Genomic DNA, 22,314 nt, shown 5'->3' with positions numbered 1-22,314 from the left:
AGCCGAAAAAACACCAAGTTTCTGTAAAACCCAGTCAGTCCCTCTATGAAATGAATGTAAGTTTGTAATGAAGAAACAAAAGCACGCGAACACCAAAGCCGCTACTAAGCGAGCAAAAACACGAGGAGCCAAAGCCCTAGCTCTCAGTACTTTTCGATTCTCTCAAAGTAACTGAAACACTGCAGTAGACTAGATTGGACTTGGAATTATGGTGTTTAAAATCGGAGGAGAGAGTTGGTGATATATTTTTCTAACTTTATTTTCACTAGCAAATATCACCATTTAGTTGGTGTACTCATTGATGAAATCGAGGAAGTACGAAACCTTGGTCAGAACACCGGGATATGGTGCAACCGTACAAGGTTTGATGCTCCAGGAGACTATGCCAACTTGTTCTCCATTATGCAGCAAAGGACCTCCAGAATCGCCCTGAAACACAAAAGTATAGCGTCAAGTCTTGAAAAGCGAATGGCTTCAACTTTGTACTACAACTCACATTGCATTGCCCTTTGCCCCCTTCCGGCACAGCTGCGCAAATTTGGCTCGGATAGATGTGACTTCTATGGAATCCGTTACACTGAGAATTGGGTACAGCAAAATAATCCACCTTTTGCAGCGTAGTTGGTAAATCGCCGTCAGTCCACAGCCGACCCCAACCAATCAACGTCACATCCAAGTTTTCCTCTTCCAGCTCATACCATTTACTTGCAAGCTTCACTGGCTGGACGTTTTCGCTGAACACCAGCGGTGTCTTCAGCTTAAGCAGCGCAATATCGTTCACGTAACTATTCGATGCATCGTAAAACGGATGGATAATCACGTCGGCAATAAAGTAAACGGAATCGTCCACATCCCGCGACACATCGGTCCGCCCTACCTGAATCGATTGCACAATGGGGGTGGTATAGAAATTGACGCAGTGAGCCGCCGTTAGGACCCAGTATTCGTTAAGTATGCTTCCTCCGCAGGAATGTCCACCCGATGCACTACGCAGCGATATCATGAATGGATAATCCGTGATTGATGCGTCTGTCCCATTGACGATCTTGGATGTTGCTGGGGCAGCTGTTTGAAGATTTGGATTGATTCGGAATGAAAGATCCGGCTGCTTTGTCGGTACTTACCATAAGCCGCGTTGAATAGGACAATTGCGCTGATTAGCTGTGCTATCATGGCTAGACTTTTGTGGAATGATACTTATAAAAGACAATTGCTTTTCAAAACGGAACGTTTGCGGCTTATCGAATTGGCGCTAGATTAGTCTTATCACGTCGTATTGTTAGGTCCACAAATTACTCATGTAGTAAAAAAAATGAAATTAAGGTAATGTAATGAGCACATTGACGTCGTCGCCAAATTCGAACCATCACTCATCAAACCAAGCTGCAGAGTACTCAGAGAAAAGCACGAAGCCATTACTTCTCCGTTAGCTGCGGCATCCAATGTTATGGAGAGATCGGATTTTGGGAAAAGAGAATGGACAGTTTAAGTTTACCTATCGGTTGAATCAGATATTGTATTGCTGTTGATGAAAGTTACAATTTGAATAAAAATAAAAGTTCGTGATGAATTCAACATTAAATGCACGTTGACACTTGGGGACTCAACCGGGATGTTTCCCACAAAACCAGAGATACAATATTTCAAGAAATACAGGACCAGTGCATAATTATAATTGGCGTGGAAGCTACGACAGACCAAACCAAGGACCCAATCGTACACACTACAGTGCGTTACACCGTGGAAATACAAATTACCTTAGAGAAAATCGATCATTCCACAGATGTTTCAACACTGCGTTACGCGCTCCTAAATTCGATGGGAACACGATGAGATATCCAGCTCCGCAGTTTTTGCATGATTTCGATCTGTATATCAACAATCTGAAACGTACCCATATTGTTCCGAGTTATGCGTGGTACGAGATATTCGATTCCTGCCTCGAAAATGTTGCTCGCGCGTGGATGAGTGTATTTGGTCACAAATACAAGCAATATCACCATATGAGAGAAGCTTTCCTTCGAAGATTTTGATGCAAAAATATACAACGACGAGTTAGTGAGGAGTTTCTGTACGGAATCTATCAACGACGTGCCAATACATCAAAAATGGCTAGTTACTACCTAGGAATTCTTCGCAGAGTCAGCTTCCTTGTAGGGTCAAGTGGGGTAAGATGCAATTTTTCAACCTTTCATCATTTTCAATGGAAATAGCCTCATTTGTTAGGCTTTCAAAGTGGTAACAGCAACTAGACAATATTTGCTCAATACTTAAGCAAAAATATTCACTAAACAATTGCATTTTCATCGATTTTCAGCAATTTAATAAACTGGTTCGTAAAACGGAAGTGGTGCAAAAAGGCCATCTGCCATGGGTTAAGATGCCACATCATGAAAATATTCAAAAATTACGTCCAACATTTTTTGGGCATTTCCGACTCCCTTTCCTCCCTCTGTCACGCTTTTTTCGTATACTCAATGCATGGTGTATCACTCCCTCCCTGCTAAACGATGGTCGTCATATTTGAATGACCCCCAAACGGGATTGTTGATGTCTACAACCATGCGTCTCCATGTGTGCCTCAATCTCCTTGGAACAGCATGGCTGGTAATAAAATCACCCGAAAACCTTAATTGGAAGCACGAAAAACCGGAAGTTGCCAATTTTCATTGGGAAATCAAAAGATTTTCCGTGGGTTTGACGGCCTAGCTTCTAGAAGAATGTTTAATGCAAACATATCTTGACACCATTCACCTATAGTAATGATTAAGTCCCATATATGAATGATTTTACGAGTTGGGCCATTTTACCCCATCTTGGCATTTTGGGCTCTGTTCCCCTACAACCACCGTCTGACCCCATAGTAAATCGTATGAAAAACTAAGAATGGCGGGCGCTAAAATATAGTTTTTCCCATCGACCTGAAATTTTTCACAGTTGATATGGGACCAGAGAGGAACTCAAAAAGTATACAGGAGCTTGAGTTTTTCCATTTTTTGAATTTTCCCATCTAAACCGTGTACCAGGCTAATGGGTATCTATCGATCGGGCTTGATGAGTAGATGAAAACAATCGATATTTAACGCCATTTTGAAATCCAAGATGGCGAACCATATCCAAGATAGCGGCCACGGAATGAGAGTTTGAGCTATGATACTATGCAATATGGGTATCTATCGATCGGGCTTCATGAGTAGAGCTCAAAAATTAATATCCGATGCCATTTTGAAACCCAAGATGGCGGACCATACCTAAGAAGGTGGCCACGGAATGGTAGTTTGAGCTATAATATCATGCAATATGGGTATCTACCGATCGGGCTTTGTGAGACACAGGGTAGAGGGTCATGGTAGATGGTAAGGTAGCGGGTAGGATAAAGGTCGGAGCAGACGGTCGGGTAGAGGGTTTGGGTGAAGGATAGAGTAGAGGGAGTGGAGTAGAAGGTTAGGGTAGAGGATAGGGTAGACGGTAGGGAGAAGGGTAGAATAGATAGTAGGTATGAGGGTAGGAAAAATGTTAGGATAGAGAGTAGGGTAGACGGTACATGTTGCATAGGATGATAAAGTGGAGGCCATATACGTACATGCCTCTATTTAGGCGCATGTAAAATGTACGCATATCGCCTCCACAGATGAGATTACAGGGGGTGGCCAAAATGTTTGGGATAGGCAACTTTTTTTCTCTCACAATAAAGTTCAACATGCTATAACTTTTCATAGAGTGCATCTAAAAATCTCAAATTTTGACTGTTTGTCAACCTATTATATGTGCATCTTTGGTACAAATTCGGGCTCGATTGAATATTTTTTCGCAAAGTTAGAACCGTTCGGGTAAAACACTATTTTTTAGACAACTAATTTTTGAGCTGTGATATCTTGGAAACCAAATTGAATGAAATTTGGAACGTACACTAACAATATATAAATGCTTCACAAACTATTATAACATAGATACTTTTCAAACGTTGAAAAAAGTTATCATGGATTGAAACTTTTTGGATTTTTCACGAAAATATGTATTTTTTTACGTCAATGTCAATAAATTTCAGTGTTGATGTCCAAACATTTTCCACTTCTGTTCTCAAGTTATCTTTAATCAGATATATTAGAGCCTATTCAGATTAAAGGAAGAACACATTCAGTATTTTTTGTGTGGTATTGTAATTTTGACTTATTTTCCTCTATATGGGTAAAAATTTCAACCCGTATCAACTTATTTCGCCTTGACAAAATATTACATTTTATAACGTTGTATTAAGTATCAATATTGACATTGCAAAACCATACAAAATATGGTATTATCCAGCAGGTTTTGGGGCATGTAGGGTGAAATAGGGAAAGATCCTTCATATACGCGCATAATTACTGTGAGCTGCCAATTGCACCTAAAACTAATGTTAACGTTCCTTAGCAGTATCTGTTTCTTATAAATACATTTTAAATCTCCTTCTATGAAAATAGGGCAAAATGGGGCAAATTGGACAACTCCCGAAGATAATTCTGATGATAATAGATATATCGCTTTTTGTTTATGCCAAAAAAAAATCAACTTCAAATCAGTAACATTAAAAATCTATTCATAATTAGGTAAAAGTGTGAATTTCCGGCCGTTGTTGGGGCAGATGGGGCAAAATAAGCACTTGAAAGGATCTTTATTGTATTTTTATGATTGCTATGAACCACTAATTATATATGCAGCTATTTTCAACGATCAACAGTTGTGCTTGTTGTTTGAAAGTACATTTTGATTCTATTATTGTATGAAAAAAGGGCAAAATGGGGCAAAATGGACCACTTCCCGTGCCATGCGGGGAATGAATTTAGCACCAATCGATTTCTCGTATTTTTTTACGTCAGAAATGGTCAACTTCACGTACCGAAACCAGCGGCGTTAAAAGATCCGTTTTTTTGGGTCGATTTTGCCCACTGTGCAATGGTGCACAAATAATAGGTTGACAAACAGTCAAAATTTGAGATTTTTTTATGCATTCTATAAAAAGTTACAGCATGTTGAATTATTTTTTTGGGAAAAAAAGTTGCCTATCCCAAACATTTTGGCCATCCCCTGTAAATGAGCTAAGGTTCTTTTTTGAGATACCTTCAGGAATTCTTTTCAGGATTTCTTCAGGCATTCCCAGGTTTATTCCCGGGATTCTTTCAGATATTGCTTCCGAGATTGCTGTATGGATTGCTCCGGAGTTCTCTTCAGGGATTTTTGCAGGGGTTGCTTTGGAAAATCCTGAATGGATTCTGTTAGATATTTTTTTCTGCATTTTTTCATTGATTTGTGCTGGAATTCCTTCAAAGATTCCTTTCAGGATCCTGCTATTATTCGTTAAGGAATTCCTCCCGAAAAAAATATGAAAAAATATATGTTTCTTCCGAAATTGTTTTCAGGCAATCATAGATCATAGAGATATCTTCTATGGTTCTTGCAGGAATGCCTGCTCAGCTTCTGGCCGTCATGATCTCTCTAAGGATTCCATCAGGTATTCTTTACGGGATTCCTTCAGGAATAATTTCAGGGATTTCTGCCGGAATTGCTTTAGATTCATTTTAGTATACTTTCAAAGTGATCTGTCAAAACATATTCAGAGAATCCTAATGGAATTCTTTCAATGAGCCGGGATCCTCGCTCGGGATCTATACATCAATTCCTCCCGGGATTTCTTCTGTAACTATTTCAGGGTTTCCTACCAAGCTTTCAGTTGAGATTCCTTCAGAACTCTACCAGATATGCCTCTCAGAATTCCTTCTGTAAATCCTCCCGGGATTCCTTCGGGGATTTCATATTATCTTTTCGATGTAACTTTGATAGTGCCCAGAATAACACCATAAAACCCACATATTGTTCACGAATAAGCAATCATGGAGTAGTACAAACATAAGTGGAGAAGCTGTGCAGAGTATATCTGGTTGAAATTTTATATCAAAACATGAAATGATGATGAACCTGGGCGTGTTAGTGGAATACCTGTAAATACGAGACACCGAAGACGACCTTATAGTTGAGGTCGAAATACTTATCTGTCAAAGGATTCAAATTAAATGGAACAGAACTAAACACGATTTTCTTTTTAAAATATGAAAACTTCTGAAAAGTTTACGTATGGTGAGTACGTAAAGAGAGTTTGTGGGGTGCAAACTCAATTACTTTATTAGAAATCATTATCTGTGTAAAATCTCACTTCTACAGTATTTTAACGTTTGCTTATGCCACACATTGTGAGCTCTGTTTGCTTGATTTGTTAAAAAAAAAAATGAGAAATGTTGAACACTGCAGTCGAAATTACATAAAATTACAAGAATCATGCATTGGATACTTTTAAGCGTTTATCGGGTTATATTTCTGTACAAATTTATAAGTCATTTTTCTATTCCTTTTGAGTGGTTATCATCTCTGTCACTTGTTTAGAGCTGTATTGTATCTATACGGATCAGAATATAACGATAGCGTAGAAGTTTGGCTGAAATAGAACTCGAGAAAATTATCAGACATTGAGGACCTACAATGAAGAATTATTTTGGAACTACACCATAGACTTCCATTTTTTTCATCAAATCATGCTTGTTTCAATGGAACTTGACCTTTGATAACAAATTTATTTGAAGATTAAAATTGTGAGACACCTTGGGCGTTAACGGGTTAATTAAACACCCCAAGTTCTCCATACAAACTTCGGTCATAAACTGTGAATGCCCGGTCCAATATTTTCAAAAATTCTTTCACTATGACACTTCTAGGGTCCCAAACCACTGTTTTTTTTTCTCATCCCATAACAAAATTTAGTGTTGAACGGTGTTATCATCGCATGGTTGTACATACTCCTCGGCATTGTGGACGATATTGAACTCATCAGCATCGATCATAAGACAGTGGAGGATGCTTATGCTTCTTTGAAGAGGGACACAGAGAAGATAGGCTTGACGAAAGAGCCCGAAAAGCATTCGCGGAGTTTTAGAGCATGAAAGGATAAAACACGGCAGACTTCAGCGGGCTGAACAGGTGATGGGAATATTGGAAGAAAGGATAGCAAAGCCAATATTTAACATGTACTCAGGTAGAGGTGGGCAGCCGCGAACGTGGTGCTGAATGCACGCGGTTGAAGAAGACCTGGGAAAAACTGAAGGAACATCGCCAATGACCGATGATGATGGTGCTCTAGTATGTGCTCGGCACTCTAGTAGGTTTAATTTGTAGTCAACAAGGCATCAAGATAAGGTTAATTACTTGTTTAAAAGGTACTTACCTTCTTTTCTGAAGTACTTAACATGTTTTAGAGATAAATTGTGAAGCATCTCTGTTGTTCATCAAGATTATCCAAATGTTGTTTTTCTGCTCCGGCGACATACAGTTCGAGTTGAAAATGGTCGAAATACTGTTCACGAAGCTAAAGCTCAAGCTGCTGTTGTTATCATTAGTTCGTTCTTTATGTTGTCGGTAGATGTCGGTCGAAAGCTCTACACGATGATAAGCATTTCTTCTTGGACTTAAAGTTTTGTTTTATGTGAATCCATATGTATGGAAATATATTGATTAGCGTCTGAATGCCATCAGTAATTTCACGCGATCACGTCAGCGATTCATGCAGTCCTTTTTGTTTTGTTTTGTATAGGTACCAAAAAAAAAAGAAAAATAAGTAAGAAAATAAACATCGCTACAATCCTTTGTTTTGTGTAGGACGAAAATGGGAGTCACATGCTTAATAAGGGAACAAATACCTTATAGCATGGGTTCCCAACCTTTAGGAGGTGGCGACCCCCTTTAAGAATTGTCAAAACATCTGGGGCCCAATGAGAAATTTTAGAAAAAAACCCTAATTAATCCACCTAGCGGTGATGGCGCCTTTCTCGTGCCTTCGAACCCCTATTTCATTAAAACTCAAGCGAAATGTATATGAATATCGCACATTAATACAATTAACAGAAATCCATTTCATCATACCAGAAATCATATCGTTTATCTGGCTTTCAATGTTTGAGCCTCAAACTCTTAAGAAAAAGACGCTATCTTAAATTTGAAGCCGCCATTTAGGATTAAAGATTGCCATCTTGGATGTTCTGGTCGTCATTTTTGGAATCCAGACATCATCCCCATACCAAATATACAAATAATGCATTGTTTCAGGCCCTAAAACTCAATTAAACAGCCGCGATATTGAATTCGGAGCCGCAATCTTAAATTTTAGATCGCCATTTTGGATATCCTGATCGCCATTTTGGACTCTGGAAGTCTTCCCCATACCAAATATACCAATATTGCACGGTTTTAGAGCCGAAAACTTCATTAAACAGCCGATAGAGCTTAAATCTCCATCAAACAGTCGCCATCTTGAAACTGAAGCCGCCATCTTGGATTTTAGATCGCCAGTTTGGATATCCTGATCGCCATTTTGGACTCTGGAAGTCTTCCCCATACCAAATATACCAATATTGCACGGTTTTAGAGCCGAAAACTTCATTAAACAGCCGATAGAGCTTAAATCTCCATCAAACAGTCGCCATCTTGAAACTGAAGCCGCCATCTTGGATTTTAGATCGCCATCTTGTACATTCTGGTCGACATTTTTTGACTCCGGTCCGGACATCTTCAATGGTTTTAGAGCCTTAAACTTCTTTAAACAGAAGTCATCTTGCATTTGAAGCCACCATCTTGGATTTCAGACCGCCATCTTGGATATTCTAGTCGCCATTTTAGGAGTCCAGACATCTTCCCCATATTAAATATTCCCATATAGCATGGTTTAAGAGCCTAAATCTCTAGTAAACAGCCGCGATCTTGAATTTTGAGCCGCCACCTTGAACATTTGGCTGCCATCTTGAATTTTGGGCCGACATCGTGGAGCTTCTGGTCTTCAGTGCTGATTTCCACACAAAACTCGTCAACCATGCTAAGGGTTACAAAAATTGCCGCAGTTTGATTTATCGCATGATGGGCTAGCTCAGTTTTATATACGGCCAGTTCTACCGGTGCTGGTCCGGATCACTGAAATGGCCAAAAGTCCGGAACGCCTTGGCCGATCTGGACCATTTAGGATAGCAAACAATTGGGTTGTTTAGTGAATAAAATATTGCTATTTTCTATAACCTAATCGAAAGAGCACATTTTTCTGAGTATAACGTGATTTTATTGGATTCCAATGCCTTCGTTTTGATGGTTAAATCAACAAAACAGTTTTAATTTTCGTGGATAGAATGACAGTTCAATCGATAAAGTAACAGTTCGACCCGAACAAAAAAAATTCCCCAAACAAACTTTAAAAGCATTTTAAAAATAGTTCCCGGCCTCCAAAAAATATGAAATTTTGGATTTCGACTAATTATTGGGCGGAGATTCCGATTATGAAATAATCCGGATACCCCTAAAGAACCCAATTCCGGTTCGATTCAAGCTATAATCCGAAAAATCGGCCAATGGGAAGTGCCTTAAAAGTGAGTGAACTTATTTTGCGCACATACATACACACATATAGACATAATCTCAATTCGTTGAACTGAGTTGATTGGTATATGCGACTTGATCCACCGAGCCTTTTTTCGAAAAAATCGTTTTTTGAGTGAACATATAGTTTTATAGTACACTAAGTGTGCGAGAAAGGCAAAACACTACTTACGAGCTTTTTTGCTTTAGTTATCTCACTAAACCAATAGATCCCAAGATCTTTTTGATAGCAAATTTGATAATCTTTCAAATGCGATAAGTTTGACCATTTTCAAGTTATAGCAAGCTTGAGACAAGCAAAGTCAAAAACATGTAATGTTCAATTACTACGTAACGGTTGAGATTTGATCATATGCGTAAATTTTTTTTTTCACCGGTCGGAATCTGTTTGCTTGCTATCGTTCATAAGGTTATAAAAAATCCTAGCCTTGCTCTGTCGCATACATAGGTGCAGTTCAATTTTATATTTAGCCGCTTTCGGAGGGACACCCGAAACTAGTTACGGCACTACCGGCTGTCCCTAATGTGGTCCTAACCTATTTCTTTTAAAACCAGTCATCAGGTTATCAGGAAAGCCATTATTTGTTGTATCGCATGCATGAGTTTGGTACTCTTTTATATTTGGCCACATCCGTGGAGATCCCCGGAACCGGTTCAGATATGGTCTGATACTGCTTTGCTGCTGACCGTTCATCAGGTTATCAAAAATGCCACTGTTTGATGTGTCGCATGCATGGGTTTGGCAGTCTTTTATATTTGGCCACTTCCGGTGGGACATCCGGAACCGGTTCCGGAACACTACCGGTTCAGATATGGTCTGATACTGTTTTCCCGCTCACCGTTCATCAGATTATCGGAAATACCGCTGTTTGATGTGTCGCATGCATGGGTTTGGTACTCTTTTATATTTGGCCACTTCCGGTGGGACATCCGGAACCGATTTCGGAACACTACCGGTTAAGATATGGTCTGATACTGTTTTCCTGCTAACCGTTCATCGGATTATCGAAAATGCCGCTGTTTGATGTGTCGCATGCATGAGTTATGTTCAATTTGATATTTGGCCACTTCCGGCGGGACACCCAGAACCGGTTCCGGAACACAACCGGTTCAGATATGGTCTGAGATTATTTTCCTGCTTACCATTCATCAGGTTATCGGAAATGCCGTGGTTTGATGTGTCGCATGCATGGGTTTGTTGCATTTTTATGTCTGGCCCCTCCTAGGGGTACCGGTCCGGAACACCTAAATGGCCATAACTCCGGAACGGCTGAACCGATCCGAACCATTTTCAATAGGAAACAATGGGACCAGATTCCACGTCGAATGATCCATCGGTCGTTAAAATCGATTGAAATTTAGTTCAAAAAAGTGACGTGAGTTTTTTTGTCCACATACATACACACATACACACACACATACACACATACATACACACACACAGACATCACCTCAATTCGTCGAGCTGAGTTGATTGGTATATGTGACTCGACTCTCCGGGCCTCCTATCAAAAAGTCATTTTTGGAGTGAACATATAGCCTTTCCAGTACACTTAGTGTACGAGAAAGGCAAAAATGAATTAAATAAACAAAACCGAGTTTTTTGGGTACACAGTGAGGTATCTAGAAATTTACTGTGGGAGGGACTTTCGATGATCAATCATACGTTTTCTTTTATTCGGCACTCACATTTCGTAAACAATGATGCCATCTATATTCAATTTGAGTCGTAGTTGAAAAATAGCGGAGCAGCCGAAAATTGTTTCATCTGAAGGCGTTTTATACTAAGAAAATGTTCCTCAAATTGTGGCTTTTGGGGGTGACGGTATACAAAATCAAAAATTGGTATAATTTGCACAAAATAAAATAAAATTTGAGGGGCCCAGAATCAAAGGGGTGTAAGTGACCATTTTGTCGATTTTGAGCTGAGCATATCATAAAATTCTTCAGATTTCAAGCTTTCAAGAACTTTTTTAGGATTGTTTCTACGATAATTGGAAAAATTACAATAAATCAGGGAAAATTTAATTGTTTTTGAAACTCTATACATTTTGTATGGGATGAAAAATTGGTCAAAATCTTTAAACCTCATTTACTCGAAAGTGAGTTTTTGGCACTTACACCCCTTTGCTTCTAACCCTCTCCTCTCTCTCCTCTTCTTGGCGTAACGTCCTCACTGGGACAAAGCCTGCTTCTCAGCTTAGTGTTCTATGAACACTTCCACAGTTATTAACTGAGAGCTTCCTCTGCCAATGACCAGTTTGCATGTGTATATTGTGTGGCAGGCACGAAGATACTCTATGCCCAAGGAAGTCAAGGAAATTTCCTGGACCGACCGGGAATCGAACCCGTCACCCTCAGCATGGTCATGCTGAATACCCGTGCGTTTACCGCCTCGGCTATATGGGCTCTACGATGTTCTAACCCCCTCATTTAACATTTTTTTTGCAACATCGCGGCCCCCCTGGACTGGCTTCACAGCCCCCAGGGTGCTGCGGACCACCGGTTGGGAATCCGTGTCCTATAGTATATCTTACGAAACGACAACAGTGTTGAAGTGTAGAATTAGCATAAGTTGAAATACACGGTAATAAATGTAGTAATCTGATGATGCAAATGCAAGAGCATCTTCATCTCTTACAATAAAGACAAGTGTTGATATTGATATTACCCTTCATCCAGCCAACGTACATTTTCCACCTTCGGAAAAGCACAAAAATGGTCATAACTTTTTTGTTTTTCGATGAATTTTGATGACATTTTCACAACTTCCCGAAAAAACTCTTCTAGTTTATGATGCCGTGGACATGGGTGTCTGGTCCACATGGTTCCGGAGTTATTCCGGTTTGTCTTGGGGTACCAAAATTGTCCACATACTTTGGGCAACGTATATCTCAAGATCCCGATGAGATAGAAGTATAGTCCCTTCGGCGAATTTGTTCAGCAGGTTAAGAACTAACTGGCAATGACGACTTTAATTCGCGATTCGGCCGCTAGGCGGAGCCAGTGTCCAAAATATGCAAACCCTCATATCTCAGAAACCTGATAAGATAGAATGATGCTGTCTTCGGCAGAATTCTTCAGCAAGGTCAGAACTAACTGATAGCGAAGTCTTTGGTTTGTGATTTATCCGCTAGGTGGCGCATAGTGTCTGAAAAATTCAAACACGTTTATCTCGATACCCTAATGAGGTACAATCATGCGGTTTTTAGCAAAGTTATTCAGTACGCTAAGAACTATCTGGCAATGGCAATTTTGGTTCGAGAATCGTCCGCTAGGTGCCGCCAGGTTCAAAAATCTTCAAACTTCCATATCTCAGAATCCTGATAAGATAGAATAATGCCGTCTTCAACAAAGTTCTTCAGCAAGTTAAAAACTGTCTGATAGTTGAGTCTTTGATTCGTGATTTATTCGCAAAGGTGGCACCTTGTGTATAATATTTAAACACGTGCATCTCGTTACTGTAATAAGCTGAAAGCATGGCATTTTTTTGTAAAATTGTTCGGCAGGTTGAGATCTATCCGGCAATGGCGACGCTAGGTGACACCAGCAATCAAAACATTCAAACAATTGTATCTCAAAAATCGGAAAACGTCCAGGAATTGTTCCGAAAGTTAAGAGGAAGTAAGACGTATCTGGTGTCCTTGGATCTGATATTATTCGATGGGTTCCGTCTAGTATTTAGAAAATATTTGTATGAACACCCTAATGAACAAGAAGTATTCCATTTTCAGCATAGTTGTTCAGCAAGCTAAGAGCCATTTAGCAGGATAGTCGAGTACGGTGGTACAAGAGGCAATAATTGAACACCCTGCAGACAAATTTTGTCGCCCTACAGTATTGCTTTATTTGCTCCGTTTTTTTTCCAGAAATATCTCCGAGAATTTCTACAGGAACTCTTCCGGGAATTTTCCAGGAATTTCTCCTGGCATTCCAGCGGGAATTTATCCAAGAATTTCACTGGGAACTTCTCAAGAACTTCCTCCAAGAATTTATTCAGGAAATCTTCCGGGAATTCTTCTAGGACATCCTCCAGAAGTTCCTCCGGGAAATCCTCTAGGAAATCCTCCAGGAATTCCTCCGGGGATTCCTCCGGAAATTTCTCCAGGATTTCATCTAGGAATCCCATCAGGAACTCCTTCAGGAATCGGCAACTTCTGCAGGAATTCTTCTGGGAATTTTTCCAGGAATTCTTCCGGAATTTTCCGATACTTTCTCCGGAAATTTTACTGAGAATTTTCCCAGGAATTCGACCATGATTGCCTCCGGGAATTCCTCCATGAGCTCCTCCAGGAATTTCTTCAGCAATTCCTCTGGAAAACTCTTCAGGGAATCCTCCTTCCTGGGGAGGGTGCTCCCCGAAGGAAATTCCAGGGTGAATCCCCGAAGGAAATTCCAGGGTGAATTCCTGGAGGAATCCCCGGGAGAATTCCTGGAGAAATACTCGATAGAATTCCTGGAAATAATCCCAGAAAAAGTCCTGGAGAAATAACTGAAGGAATCACCGGAGGAATTGCTGATGGGAGTCTTAGAAGAATTCCCGGGCAAGTTCCTGGAGGGAATCGTAAAGAATTTCCTAAAAACTTTGAAAGGATTTTCTGGAGAAATTCCAGGGAGAATTTCCATAGACATTCCCTGAGGAATTCCCGGAGAAATTCCTGGCGGACTTCCTGGAGAAAACAAAGGGGGGATTCCTAGAGAAATTCCCAGAGGAATTCCAAGAGAAATTCCCAGAGGAATTCCTGGAGAAACTCTCAGAGGGTTTTCTGAAGAAAAAAAAGTCACGGAAGACTTCCTGAAGGAAGACTTCCTAATGAAATTCCCAGTGGATTTTTTTTGAAAAAAAAAAAAAATAAACCGAAAGTTTTCCAGGAGGAATTTCTGGAGGAATTCCCGGAGGAATTCCTGGAAGAATTTCTGAAGGATTTCCCGGACAATTTCTTGAAGAAATTTACGAAGCAATTCATGGCGAATTTCCTGAAGATATTCCCGGAGGAACTCCTAGAAAAATTCTCGGAGAAATCCAGCCCCGAGAAATTCTTGAAAGAATTCCTAAGGAAACTCCCGGATATTTATCTGAAAATTTCTACATAAGAACAAATTTAGCTCTTCGGCTCAAAATGGAACACATACACCCATAGAAATGGCTCAATGTAGTGAAATGCCATGCATCTCTTTCTGAACTGTGGAAACGAAGAAGCTCATGCTATTATAATAATAATTCTTATGCTATTATAATTATAATTCGACAAGAACAAAAATTTATATCATATCACTTTGAGTTATTCGTGCGATATTCATATTTTTGTAATAACACTTCAAAATCACATCGATTGGAGATATTCTCGTCTACCCGGGAAGCATTAAAATCTATACACTAAACGGCGACTTGCGGTGAAAATTACTATTCTGAGGGTCAATTTAAATACACAACGCCATTAAATTTGTGCAGGCTGAGTTTCGTTGCAATCAACAGAATTATGTTTTCAATTTTACCATGGACTCGATTTTCAATTAAAAAAGTTTCTGTTGGCAACCGGATTCAAACCAAGAACGTTGACATCACCAGGCTTGCACGCTACCACTCGGCTAACGCACCGATTGATGTGAGAAGAAACAAAACGCACACAAGAAGCGTTGGTGGGTCGATGATCATGTTTTGCCATGATAAATTTAAAAACATTTTTATGCTTGTCATTACTGCAAGCCGCCTTTCAGTGTATATTAGTATGGGACAAACATCAAATTCTCGCTCCAGTCGACTTTTTTGATTCCATTTGGATCCCATATGAACTGTAAAAAAATTCAGCGCAATCGGTGAAACTATAATTTAGCGCAAGCGGTTCAAAGTTTTCCCAGGATTTACTATGGGAAAAGTTACACTTTCAAATAAAAAATCCCAGAGGTCGCCCCTTGTCTCCTTAATTCAAATCGATAAACGCTTTTTGTAGAAAAGTCATTAACAAAACTTTCCTTCGAAGACCGCAAAACGATTGGATGCTTGTGTAAAATGTTATTGATTTATTACCGATTAGTGATTCAACGAACGGCTTTTTGTTTTGTTTTATTAGCAGCACTGTAGCTGCTGCCTTGGCTGCTGCTGTTTCTGAGGGTGGTGATGCCTACCGCCACCCCATGCAATAACGGCAGCAGCAGTGCTGCTGATAACACAAAACAAAAAGCCGTTCGTTGGATCACTAATCGGTAATAAATCAATAACTTTTTACACAAGCATCCAATCGTTTTGCGGTCTTCGAGGAAAGTTTCATAAATGATGATTTCTACAAGAAGCGTTGATCGAATTAAATTAAGGAGACAAAGGGCGAACTCTGGGATTTTTTGTTTGATAGTGTAACTTTTCCCATAGTAAATCCTATGCAAACTTTAAACCGCTTGCGCTAAATTATAGTTTCACCGATTGCGCTGAAATTTTGGACAGTTCATATGGGACCTAAATGGGATCTAAAAAGTCGACTGGAGCGAGGATTTATTTTTTCCATACAAGCGTATCCCTTACTAGTGTATATGTCGAGCTTGCCTTACAATGTATACTTCTCAATTGCCCATCAACATTGCCACCTAATCAATTCCATTGGTCACTAACCATCCTTGCTTTGATAAGAAGCGGCATCGTAATGGTCTCGTTCGGTATCTTCATCATTAGATAGCACCAGAATATAAATGCTTCCAAAGATAAGGATGCTCAGCTGATTTTGATTTACAAGTGGAGCCCACTGCAGTGGCACTGTTATCTTTTAGAAAGGCAACTCGGTCAGAAGCTTATGGGGGTGGCCCATTTTGGCTGCAACCTTGACCTACCGTTACCGTATGCAGTCTAGATTGTTGATTTGTTTACATGGGAACATGGGTCGTGCTGGGTATTGTGAACCTGAGAAAATGAAATATTTATCTGTAATTGTCGTTTGGCTCTTGGTGCCACAAGAGCAATAATAGTTAAAACATATGATGAGCAAGCACTGTAGTGAGCAAACGTCAAACTGGAGCAAAAACGATGGGAGCGACTGGCTAATTGACTAATTATCAAATATTTGAAACAAAGGTTAAAAATTTGATCAATGGAGAGTTGGAGACTGTAATGTCTGTTTCTCAGTGATAACAGTGTTGAAGTTTTGTCAGAATTTTCTTTGAAGTGCTGAATAAAAATATCAAAGATTCAAATCATTTTTTTATGCTTCTTCAATGTTTTAAAATGTTTGAAGACATGTTCAAGTCTTTCCAACTTCTCAGGTTTACCTAAAAAATATATATAATGTATTAGAAACCCATATGAAATGTATGATATTTTATAAGACATTGAAGTCTAAATACTAGCATTAAAATTCAGTTTCAAAACGAAAATATTCGGTTTGGAAATATTGCTATAATTCTTGTATTTTTTTTTTCAAGAATCTGAAAAATAATTGCTTGCGGTTAATAGAATTTTCAACTTCACGCGTTTTGTGGAAGACGAAACCCGTGCTTTTGAAAATGGAAGGCAAAAAAAATGATTTGGTCGCAATTTCACCTTAACTCAGCAATCAACGAAGCAGCCGGGAACACATCCATAGGTTCGTTGAAAGGAGTGCAGAGAGATTCTGAAAGATAATAACAAAGCATAAGCGGTCTTGCTGCAGCATGATACTCAACAGAATGCGGGTCGTTACAAACCGGATGGGAAGCAACAAACCAGGGTCCTTCCGAAAAAAGAAACGTCTCCTAGAAAAAGCTAAGTGAAAGGAAAAGGAACTGATGTGCCGTTATTACCACGCGTTGAAGTCGAACGCCGCGGCTCAACATCGAGCAGCAGCGTAACGTAGATGTGGCTTAAGACTACGGGCAGCAGTTAGCAGAGACCCTACCAACGCAAGATCAGCTTGGTACATGCAGCTACACTTGAAGATGACTGGAGGGACATCCAAACTGCCATAGGTAGTACCTCGACTGCAGCACTAGGCTTCGCGACTCCGAATCACAGAAACCACTGATACGACGGCGAATGTAAACGGTTGAAAAACGAGAAGAATGCATCATGGGCGAGAATGTTGCAACACCGCACGAGGACGAATGAGGCACGTAATATACATACGCGAAACAGGCAGAACTCAGTCTTCCGGAGGAAGAAGCGCCAGCAGGAAGAACGAGATCGCGAAGCGACGGAAGAGCTGTACCGCGCTAAGGACACACGGAAGTTCTAAGAGAAGCTGAACCCCTCGCACAGAGGCTTTGTACTACAAGCCAACATGAGCCGAAACAATCATGGGGATCTTGTCACTAGCTAGCGTGAGGTGGCGGTAGCATTACGTAACAGATCTAGGAGTACGTGCGGATGATAGATTTCTAGCCCCTAACCCCCAAGAGATTGAGGAGGAGGTAGACCGGTTCTAAAACAACAAAGCCCCTGGAGCAGATCAACTACCAAGCGAGTTACTTAAATACGGTGGAGAAGCACTACATTGGGTCATTACCAAGATTTGGGAGGAGGAAGTATTACCGGAGGAATGGATGGAAGTTATCGTGTGTCCCTTCTACAAAAAGGGCGACAAGTTGGATTGCGGGAACTATCGCGCGATCACACTACTGAGCGCTGCCTACAAGATACTCTCTCAAATTCTATGCCGTCGTCTATCTCACCGATTGCAAGAGAGTTTGTGTGGCAATATCGGGCTGGATTCATGGGCGAACGCGCTACCATGGACCAGATGTTCTCCATCCACCAGGTGTTGCAGAAATGTCGCGAACACAACGTGCTCATGTTCATCTATTTTAACCGTTATGTCCGACAAACTTTTTTGTTTTGTCTTTCTCGTACACTAAAGTGTACAGAAAAGGCTATATGTTCACTCAAAAATGACTTTATGATAGAAAGCTTGGAGGGTCGAGTACATATACCAATCGACTCAGCTCGACGAATTCAGGTGATGTCTGTGTGCATGTATGTGCGTGTGTGTGTGTGTGTATGTGTGTATGTGTGTGTACAAAAAAAACTCACATCACTTTTTGGTAGTAAACCTCAACCGATTTTCATGATCAACGGTTCATTAGACGCAGAATCTGGTCCCATTGTTTCCTATTGAAAATGGTTCGGATCGGTCCAACCGTTCCGGAGTTATGGCCATTTAGGTGTTCCGGACTGGTACCCCTGGAAGTGGCCAGACATGAAAATGCACCAAACCTATACAAACGACACATCAAACTGCGGCATTTTCCGAACGGTTAGCAAGAAAATAGTCTCAGACCATATCTGAACCGGTAGTTTTCCGGAACCAGTTCCAGATGTCCCTCCGGAAGTGGCCAAAATATAATAGTTATGCAAACCCATGCATGCGACACATCGAAGGGCGGCTTTTTTGATAACCTAATTACGGGTGGCAAGAAAATAGTCTCAGATCATATCTGAACCGATAGTGTTCTGGAACCGGTTCCGGGTGCCCCTCGGAAGTGGCCAAATATAATAGTGAATCAAACCCATGCATGTGACACATCAAATCACAGCTTTTCCAGTAACCTGATGACCGGTTATTAAAAAAGTAGGATCAGACCAAATTGGGGTCTGTCGGTAGTATTCCGGAACCAATTCCGGGGGACCCGCCGGAAGTGGCCAAATATAAAAGTGAACCAAAGCCATGCATGCGACACATCAAAGCACGACTTTTTTGATAACCTGATGAACGGTTAGCAAGAAAATAGTTTCAGACCATATCTGAACCGGTAGTGTTCCGGAACTGGCTTTTTTTGATAACCTGATGACCAATAATCAAAAAAAGTAGGCTAAAATCACATTAGGGATCTAATTTAATATAACACGATGAACAGTAGGCAAGAAATTAGTCTCAGACCATATCAATGTGTTACGGCACCGATTCCGGGTTTCCCGCCGGAAATGGTCAAATGTACAAGAAAACCCATACATGCAATATATCAAATGATTTATTAGGTTGTCAGATGAACGGTTAGCAAGAAAATAGTCTTGGAATAACAGGTCGATTCCGAAACCGATTTTGGGTGTCTCGTCGTAGGTGGTCAAATATAAAAGTCCGAACCTATGCATACGGCACATCAAATCGTGGCTTTTTCAATAGCCCTATGAACAGCCTCAGGCCATATTTGGGAGAACCGGTAGTGTTCCAGAACTGGTAACAAGTGTCCCACCAGAAGTGGTAAAATATACAAGGGAAACAAACCATAGCGCTTTTTTGATAATCTGGCCAGCAAGAAAATAGTCGCACGCCACATCTAAGACTAGTACATAATAGTGTTCCGGAATCGGTTGCGGGTGTTCCACCAGAAGTAATTAAATAGAGAGGTGAAGCAAAATCATGCATGCGACACATAAAATCGCGGTTTGTTCAATAACTCATCAAAGGGTTAGCATAATAATAGCCTCAGATCACATTAGAAAACTCCCGGTAGTGATCCGAAACGGGCTCCGAGTGTACCGCCGGAATTGGTCAAGTGGCAATCCATGCATTCAACACATTAATTTGCGGATAACCTGATGAACAGACAAGAAAACAGTCTGAAACCATATTTGGGGCAATCGGTAGTGTCATAGAATGAGTTCCAGGTTGCCCGCCGGAAGTGGTTAAACGTAAAATTGAACCAAACCCGTGCATGCGGCATATATCTCCTGCCCAGTTCGGTCTGGCACTTAGCCTTCAAATCCGGCAAGAAATAATACCGGAAATGAGCTGCAGGACGTGCCATACGTGAAATACACTTCTGGCAAATACACATAGTTTGTAGTGCAAAAGAATGTAAAAGAATAATCAAATTGGCCATACAAACAACAGTGCCGAAAAGTAGGCCTTTACACGGCATTTTCTCTGATGGAAAAGTGAGACTTTTCGCAACTTAATTACAAAAAAAACTTTGTGATCTGTGATTTTGAATAAAGTTTGTCGTTGAACATAACATCGGAATGAGTGCCATCAATAAGTGTCTCAAATCTATGATGGCTTTGTTAAAATTGTTGCTTTTCTATGTGAAGTGTTCTCAAGATTCATAAACATTTCGGCCACGGAATGTCGACGGAAAGATCATGAGTACATATTCGACGAGAAAGGCACTATCACCACTAGGTGGATTAATCTGGGTTTTTTTTAATCTGAGAAGTGAGTTGGTGATATATTTATCCAACTTTATTTTCATAAGCAAATATCACCATTTAGTTGGTGTACTCATTGATGAAATCGAGGAAGTACGAAACCTTAGTCAGAACACCGGGATATGGTGCAACCGTACAAGGTTTGATACTCCAGGAGACTATGCCAACTTGTTCTCCATTATGCAGCAAAGGACCTCCAGAATCACCCTGAAACACAAAAGTATAGCGTCAAGTCTTGAAAGGCGAATGGCTTCAACTATGTACTACAACTCACGTTGCATTGCCCTTTGCCTCCTTCCGGCACAGCTGCGCAAATTTGGCTCGGATAGATGTGATTTATATGGAATCCGTTACACTGGGAATTAGGCACTGCAAATAAATCCACCTTTTGCAGCGTAGTTGGGTAATCGCCCTGAGTCCACAGCCGACCCCAACCAATCAACGTCACACCCAAGTTTTCCTCTTTCAGCTCATACCATTTACTTGCAAGCTTCACTGGCTGGACGTTTTCGCTGAACACCAGCGGTGTCTTCAGCTTAAGCAGCGCAATATCGTTCACGTAACTATTCGACGCATCGTAAAACGGATGGATAATCACGTCGGCAATAAAGTAAACGGAATCGTCCACATCCCGCGACACATCGGACCGCCCTACCTGGATCGTTTGCACAATGGGGGTGGTATAGAAATTGACGCATTGAGCCGCCGTTAGGACCCAGTATTCGTTAAGTATGCTTCCTCCGCAGGCATGTCTACCCGAGGCTCTACGCAGCGATACCATGAAGGGATAATCCGTGATTGATGCATCTGTGCCATTGACGATCTTGGATGTTGCTGGGACAGCTGTTTAGAAGATGTGGATTGATTCGACATAAAAGATCCGTCTGCTTTGTCGGTACTTACCATAAGCCGCGTTGAATAGGACAATTGCGCTGATTAGATGTGCTATCATGGCTAGACTTTTGTGGAATGATACTTATAAAAGACAATTGCCTTTCAAAACGGAACGTTTGCGGCTTATTGAATTGGCGCTAGATTAGTCTTATCTCGCCATATTGTAAGGTCCATAAATTACTCATGTAGTAAAAAAAAAGTTCAAGGTAATAGTGGACATCATTGCAATTATCCCGGGCTGCAAAACGGCGAGTTGATAAGGAGGGCGTCCAACATAGCACATTAGTCCTCACATGTTCCTATCTCATGCTTCCACGGGTCAAGCGATGACAGAGACCGCCAGCTTATAGTTGTGTGTTTAGTTGGTAGTGGAGCCTGGGCACTGTTGTTCATCTGACTTCAGTTAGATTGAGGAGGTACGCCCCGAGCGTCTGTTCACCGATGACGTGCGTCTGTTCTGGCATCTAGCGGCGGAATACGAAATGCTCCTCCACCGGAAGCATTAAATAAGCTGGCAGTCCCACTACGGTGGATAGGGGATCTTACGCCAACAGCCTACTGTTTCCAAAACCCAAGAAACCGTTACAGAAACCGAAAATGCAAGATTACGAACTGATTCAATGGCAACGACTTGAAGCGCGAAACAACGGACAAGAATTTGAACATGGATTGTACTAACTAGAGATGGGCAATCAGATCCGGACCCGTTAAAAAGATTCGTTTCAGGAAAGTGAGCGAGTGAGGCGTGGATCTTTTACAAAGAGAGCCGGATCACTACACCCTTAAATGAAACAACATAGCGCACGAGTTACTTTCACGCAGCGAGCAAAAAGACAAAGGATTTTTCACGCATATTTGTGTACGACTGGATCAAC

General features: G+C 40.8%; 1 protein-coding gene across 1 annotated transcript in view; it reads right to left on the bottom strand.

Moving 5' to 3' along the window:
* Positions 1-231: 231 nt before the first annotated feature.
* The window catches only part of LOC115263355 (serine protease 53-like), a 43,811-nt gene continuing 21,728 nt past the window's right edge, over positions 232-22,314 (bottom strand). The window contains exons 4-9 of the mRNA XM_062848398.1: positions 21,449-21,504; positions 20,820-21,388; positions 20,607-20,752; positions 1,125-1,180; positions 497-1,065; positions 232-429 (exon numbers count right to left, since the gene is read on the bottom strand). Coding sequence (XP_062704382.1) covers positions 283-429; positions 497-1,065; positions 1,125-1,180; positions 20,607-20,752; positions 20,820-21,388; positions 21,449-21,504 — 1,543 coding nt within the window. The 3' untranslated portion in view covers positions 232-282. The remainder of the gene's footprint in view (positions 430-496; positions 1,066-1,124; positions 1,181-20,606; positions 20,753-20,819; positions 21,389-21,448; positions 21,505-22,314) is intronic.

Source organism: Aedes albopictus, chromosome 2, assembly GCF_035046485.1.
Source record: "Aedes albopictus strain Foshan chromosome 2, AalbF5, whole genome shotgun sequence".
Taxonomy (NCBI): Eukaryota; Metazoa; Arthropoda; class Insecta; order Diptera; family Culicidae; genus Aedes; species Aedes albopictus.
The sequence above is the reverse complement of the archived record's forward strand: the minus strand, read 5'-3'. Positions and strand labels throughout refer to the sequence as shown.